Raw genomic sequence first — 7,500 nt, 5'->3', positions numbered from 1 at the left:
AGTATTTAAATTTTGACTTTTAGCAGCCCTTTTCCCGGATGAAAACCGCTGAAAAATTTTTTTCTACATGTCCGAATATCCCATAAACCAAATTTCAAGTCTGTAGATCAAAATTTCGTTGAGAAGTGTCCTCACACACACACACACACACACACACACACACACATATATATATACATATATATATATATATATATATATATATATATATATATATATACATACATATAGCTTTGAACAAGATATCCGGAGACATGTCGAGCTGGGAAGAAAATAATTCAGTAAGGGGAAAGCGACAATTCGTTAATAAAAACGATTTAAGAGTAAATTTATATATTTATACATTAATGATAAAAACAGAGCCTAAAATAAACCTCGAGACGTTTTTCAACTGATATATTGTCAAGAGAAAACATCGGCGGTTACGATTAAGAAAAAAAATGGTAAATATCGTTTAAAAAATAAGTAATTTCTTTTCTCTTATGTGGGATGGGGAACATACGTACATACATACATACATACATACATACATATGTATATAAATATATATATATATATATTTGTATATATTATGTGTGCTTTTTGTGCGATGATAAGAAATAATTTTAAAATTAACAATAACAATAGAAAATAAATAAATAAATAAAATAAACATACATATACATAAATTATCATATATATATATATATATATATATATATATATATATATATATAAACTAACATAAAAAATATTTTTTAACTACACTTAAGTTTAAAATAGGTCAGATCACTGGATAACTACGCCCCCCCCGCTAAAAAAGCACATACAAAGGAATGATTGGACCTATGGTCAACTGGGCCTTTGTCCTGTAAGTGCCTGCTCATTGGCTGATTAGGAAGGGGAAACTAGGAAGCTGATTGGCCAACTAAAAAATCAATAGAATAAAAACGCAAGACAACCACAACTTTTCGCATAATACTGACGAATCCGAGCGGGGATGAAACGCGGAATATTCTGTGTAGCTTAATTGCCATATATATTTTTTATAACTTACTACCTAGCTCTACCTATGTATTGAGCACTGTCATAGTAAATGCTTAAAGTTTAAGCATAAAATGATACTTTCGAATATTAATTCATGTGAAGTAGTCATATATATATATATATATATATATATATATATATATATATATATATAGTATCTACTTCCATGTTTACCCTTCTTCCACAAAGTCTGTTCATCGTTCATTAATCTTGCTGTAACAAACGTTTTCCGAAAATCGCACTCTTATCTACAACTTGCTTTATTAATCTCCCGACAAAAGGAGGGTGGACCTGTAAATTCATCCTTGTCCGTTCGTCCGTTTGTCTGTTCGTCTGTCCGCACTTTTCTCAACACTTGGAATATTTTGAAATTTTGCACAAACATTAAACATGATATGAGTAAAAATGTAACAGAACGGATTTTCCGGTAAAACTCCGGTTGCCCCTCTAGAAGTGCCTTTTGGGGTTAAATGGCTAAACTTGACACTTTCGTGCTTATTAAAAAAAAAATGATGCCTTGGATTTTTATAAAACTTTTTAAACAATTGTAACTACCTGATTTCTATATAATTTTGTTTGTCTATACTTCGCGATAACTCTTGGGTGCGCTCCAGGGGATCTTTTAGGACTGATAAAAACACTCAACTTTTGGGACTATTTTACCATATTTGTCCAAAATTTATTGTGTGTGTCTATTTAGCAGTTTTACATGGTGCTGAACTCAAATTTAAATTTATTAAGTCCTTGAAGACTTTTGAGGCTTAATGGGGGGAGGCAAAATAATGGACTTGGTCTTTCTTTTTTCCATGGTGCAATACTCAAATTTACATATGTTAAGCCCTAAAACTGCACCGTTCGAGGATTTGACGTTCCCTGGGGAGTTTTGAGATTAAATAGGGGGGGGGAGCAAATGCTGAAATTAGTTATTTTTTTTTATTCCTCGTTCACTGTGTACTCACGGGGGACCATGCATGCTTCACTTGTTTTGCCTTTATTTTCTTTAGCTTTTAGTTGACTTTCAATTTAACCAGAAGAAGAATAGAATACACACATACGTGTCACGTGACCCTCTTCAAATTAGTTTTATTTTTGTTCAACATGAGCACCTTTCTCCTTTCTGACTATTTACAATCCCTGGTTGGTTGGTTGGTTTTGTTTTACGGCATATCAACCTTTTTCAGGTTATTTAATGCTGAATCTAGTTATTTTGAGGAACGATTTTTAATGGAGTATATTTTTTTACGTCAGATTCTATTTAACCCATAGTTGGGACTCTAACAGGTACTACCACTCCGGGTCAGAGTGGACCTGGGAGCAATGGTAATTAAAGGATGGCTCCACACTCCCCAAGGCCCGCAAGGTGGGGCCTCACCATCGGATATAGTTTTAGGTCATATCCAGGACCTTACAATCCCTGGAGAAAATGACTTAAGCTTACCAGGAATTTGATAAATAAAGAAAAGTTAAAGAAAGTCTATGAATATATTTCAAAAAAATTATTAAGTTGATAGCCTGACATAACTTTATCAGTATTTTGGAAACCATCTTCAACAGTTTTAACAAATATAATTTGGTTTAATTAATAATTTCAAGGCCATCCGGTAACGTGATTATTAACCTTGGTTTTTAAACTATAAAATCTAAAATTTTATATTCCCGTGTTCGACAAGATACAGTTGGAGAAGGTCGGAAGTTACATCAACCGAAACTTTGTAAAAATAACACTCAAGATAAGAACAGTAGTCAGATGAATCCAAATAATACGAACAATTAAAATTGTGTTTAGATTTCTTTATAAAAAGATGGTGTTTACCATCGCTAATTAATTTTATTGTTTGCAACATTATGATAACATCGTGAGTTATAACTTTGTAACAAGACTGTTGCAATATTTTGGAAATATAATGGGGTAGTTATTTAATTGCCGCCCACATCGGCAATATTTGGAACAAGGCCTGGAAAGTGGGATACCCGCAGGCTCCGCTAAAGGAGGGGCACTCCTGCAATTTTAAAAATTGCCTGAGTAACCCCGTCGGCATTCCCCGGTCGGGGTGCCTCAGGCAGCAAGCAATAAACTTGCCCCACCGGAAAGCCCGGTGGCAAGGCCTGGGAGGGTGGATCTCCTAGGTATTACCCAGGTGGTGTACCTCAGTCCAACAGGTGCTGGGCCGGTTCCCGGCCCCTCACCTGTTGGGCTGAGTATCAAGTGACGAATCCTTGACATGTACTACCCTGTCTCCCTGCAGCCGAAGCCGCGAGGAGACACATCCCATCATAAAAGATTTATAATGGGGTAGTTATTTAATTGCCGCCCACATCGGCAATATTTGGCACAAGGCCTGGAAAGTGGGAACCCCGCAGGATCCCCTAAAGGAGGGGCACTCCTGCAATTTTAAAAATTGCCTGAGTAACCCCGTCGGCATTCCTCGGTCGGGGCGCCTCAGGCAGCAAGCAATAAACTTGCCCCACCGGAAAGCCCGGTGGCAAGGCCTGGGAGGGTGGACCTCCTAGGTATTACCCAGGCGGTGTACCTCAGTCCAACAGGTGCTGAGTCGGTTCCCGGCCCCTCACCTGTTGGGCTGAGTGTCAAGTGACGAATCCTTGACATGTACTACCCTGTCTCCATGCAGCCGAAGCCGCTAGGAGACACATCCCATTACACTGGTTTTATAATGAGGTAGTTATTTAAATGCTGCCCACCTCAGCATTATTTGGCACAAGGCCTGGAAAGTGGGAACCCCGCAGGCTCCCCTAAAGGAGGGGCACTCCTGCAATTTTAAAAATTGTCTGAGTAACCCTGTCGGCATTCCCCTGGTCGGGGCGCCTCAGGCAGCAAGCAATAAACTTGCCCCACCAGAAAGCCCGGTGGCAAGGCCTGGGAGGGCGGACCTCCTAGGTATTACCTAGGCGGTGTACCTCAGTCCAACAGGTGCTGTGCCGGTTCCCGGCCCCTCACCTGTTGGGCTGAGTGTCAAGTGACGAATCCTTGACATGTACTACCCTGTCTCCATGCAGCCGAAGCCGCGAGGAGTCACATCCCATCATAAAAGGTTTATAATGGGGTATATATTTAATTGCCGCCCACATCGGCAATATTTGGCACAAGGCCTGGAAAGTGGGATACCCGCAGGCTCCCCTAAAGGAGGGGCACTCCTGCAATAATGGGGTATGATCCCACACAGTCGGGCGATTCTATTTATAAACGATGCTGCTAAGAACTGACGAATCGAATTAATTCACGTTCTGCTACCAACCAATCAGAAACCAGAATTGCTTCATAAATATTAAACCTTTTTGTAGCAATGTCGCATGTTTTTTCCGTCACGACACGGTAAGAATATTTTGCTCTGTGAAACTGTATACTGCAAACCAGTCACCTCTCAGGACTTGTTTAGAACAACGAACCATCGGAAACTGTTCTCTCGAATGCAAACCAGTCATCTCTCAAGACTTTTCAGTTAATAATTTCAGGGATAAATACTGTGTTCGAATGGGTTTTTAAAGTGTTTAAATTGTCAATTACTAATGATAGGTGATTATCAGTGAAATTATAAATAAATTATTTCTGGATTGTTTAAAAATTCTTGAAAAAATCTTAATTCTATACACATTTTGCAAATAAAAAGTTTTATTTTCTGTAAAATAACGTTTATTTGGCGAATACGACAGGATTGTAGAAACTATATCACGTGACAGGTGTTTTGGTTCAATTAATAATTTCGTCTGACTATTGTTGTCATCTTTAGTGTTATTTTCAAAAAGTGTCCCTTGATGTAACTTCCGGCCTTCTCCAAGTGCATCTTGTTGAACTCGGCAAGTTTCTGCTGAACTTGAGAAAGAACCATCCCCCAACAGTTGCATTTATATTGAGATTATAAACAACTTAAATGTAAGTTGTTGCTCGACAATCGTATTATATTCGCCCACCAAGAAACGTCAGAAATAATTTTAGAAACGACAGTTTAAATATGTAAAAAAATGATTTATTATTTTTAAATATAAAATTTCGTTTTATCTCACAATACATGTGTAACTCGATAAAAGTTAAGAATTAGATGATGTTGTTTTTTCACGTTGAACTTTTTAGACGGCAGCTTTTAGACTAACGAATTATGTATTGACAGAAGGAAAACGTTACGAATATGAGTGACGCTATCCACGTTGACACTATGTTTATATGATTGCTTACCTTTTGTCCTACCTGTTCGGAGCTCTTTTCATTTTGCTTCGACGTCTATTCCCTTATATCTAACAACTGCCAGAAATAACACTTCTTTTTTTTTTTTTTTCTTTTTTTCTATCTTCAGAATTGTCAGGAGGAGGAGACCTGCAACCACATAGAAGTCATCGAAAGAGTAAAAACACCATCGCCCACGCCAACGGTTGAGTCCAAATTCCAGCCGTCCACTACAACCATTGTGATCCCATGTTCGAGTCCATCTCCAGCCCACATCGCATCCCACCCACCCGTTGTCCATCCACCGCCTCCGCCTCCACCGCCGCCACCGCCGCCACCTCCCCCTCCGCCGCCTCCAGTCCACCCGGCACCACCACCCGCCCATTCTTCACCCATCGTCTCGCCATCACGGGCCAGCATCCAGGCAACTATCTCTGCCGGTGTTGTTGGCATGCCAATGCAGCCACCTCCCCAGACTATCGAGCATGTGCGATGGGCATCGTCCGAGATGCCGGCCGGCGTCTGGCGGTTTCGAGCCAGCAATGGTGAGCCAGCGGACACTTCAATCGGGGACGACCAGTGCTCCAACTTCATCCTGATCGAGAAGGAGAGACTGGCTGTCGAGAAGCAGAGGCTCCAGGTGGAGAAGGGTCGGCTGGACGTCGAGGAGAAACGCTTGCAAATGGAACGGAGACGATTCAGGATAGAAAAAAGGCGATTCCAAATTGAGGAAGCTCTGTATCTTTCTGGAGGCACATAATCACCATCATCATTATCATCTTCAATTATCAGCATCCTTTTCATTCTCTCTTAAACACCCCCCACACACATATATATATACATTATATATATATATATATATATATATATATATATATATATATATATATATATATATTTGTGAGAGCAAAATGAATTTTAGAGATTTTCTGGTTTCAGAAAATAAATAGCCATAATAGTTGTTTGCTAAAATTCACATTACTGAAGTACACATGTACTTTAAAAGATCTCAAAAAAATTAAAGAATGGTGATACATTCATTAAGTCATATACAGAACAATAAACAAAAAATATATAAATAAATATTAATACACTTATGAAAAATACATAGTTATATACTTTAAAAGAGCGAATATATATATATATATATATATATATATATATATATATATATATATATATATATATTGTTTTTAATATTGGGAATTTATTTCCAATAGTATGCAATATGTCATATATTAAACGGCTTTTTTTGTTGATTTTATTGTTTTCGGGGTGAATGTTACCGAACTAGCAATTATTTAGTCCGCGGGTTGGGAATAAGAAAAACAAAACAAAAAACTATGACAAATAAAAAATAAAACTCGCACAGTTCGAACCTGTGCCTAAGAATATAAAGCGTTGTAAACTAACGAGCCGCATGTTCAGAGAAAGATGAAATGTTTTTTTACTTTGCAGTTCTTATTTTTTATTTCCATACCGCCGGACTAAACGATCGCTAGTTTTGTGATTATATATATATATATATATATATATATATATATATATATATATATATATATATATATAATATTTTATTAGAAACTATACTTTACAGATTCTGTCCTATATCCAGTATGATTAGATCGATGGAAACCAGGTACACCCAACAGGCCCTGTAGTGTATAGTTTTTAAATAAAATACTATATATTAGTTGATGTAGAACATACGATCGAGCATTTTACTTTCTTTTCAACAAACTTGTGATATATATATATGTATATATATATATACATATATATATATGTATATATATATATGTGTGTGTGTGTGTGTGTGTGTGTGTATGTATATTTATTAGCATGTTGAGAGATGAGAGGACGATAGTAATTTTTTGTTCTCTGACTGAACCGTGTAATTGTTTTATATTGCTAGTCATCTTAAAATTCTAATACATATATATATAAATGTATATATATATATATGTGTGTGTGTGTACATATATATGTATATATGTATATATATGTATATATATGCATGTATATATATATATATATATATATATATACATATATATATATATATATATAACTGTGTTTGTATAATAACTAATACGAGACAAAAATGATTCTAGATATTTACTGATTTAAATGGCTTATGATCAGCTCTGTGTTCAGTTCCAAAAGTACAGAGCGTATACGTCCTAAACAATCAAAAAATAAATAAATAGATATGAAGGAAATTGTTTTTTATTCATTTGAACATTATAGATTCATGAACATATAATGGAAGAGAATCCCAAAAAGAAAATTACATG

The 7,500-nt window shown here is 36.6% G+C and overlaps 1 protein-coding gene and 1 long non-coding RNA gene across 2 annotated transcripts in view; both read left to right on the top strand.

Annotated features, from left to right (window-relative positions):
- Positions 1–7,500, top strand: part of LOC145296018 (uncharacterized) — a 159,728-nt gene that overhangs the window by 126,875 nt on the left and 25,353 nt on the right. The window lies entirely within an intron of this gene.
- The window catches only part of LOC145296017 (uncharacterized), a 134,458-nt gene that overhangs the window by 125,840 nt on the left and 1,118 nt on the right, over positions 1–7,500 (top strand). The window contains exon 2 of the mRNA XM_080142041.1: positions 5,334–7,500. This exon is cut by the window's right edge and continues 1,118 nt beyond it. Coding sequence (XP_079998167.1) covers positions 5,334–5,963 — 630 coding nt within the window. The 3' untranslated portion in view covers positions 5,964–7,500. The remainder of the gene's footprint in view (positions 1–5,333) is intronic.

The sequence above is a fragment of the Euprymna scolopes genome, chromosome 16 (genome assembly GCF_053919585.1).
Source record: "Euprymna scolopes isolate OS-2025 chromosome 16, ASM5391958v1, whole genome shotgun sequence".
Classification (NCBI taxonomy): domain Eukaryota; kingdom Metazoa; phylum Mollusca; class Cephalopoda; order Sepiida; family Sepiolidae; genus Euprymna; species Euprymna scolopes.
This window is presented reverse-complemented; position numbering and strand designations above follow the sequence as displayed.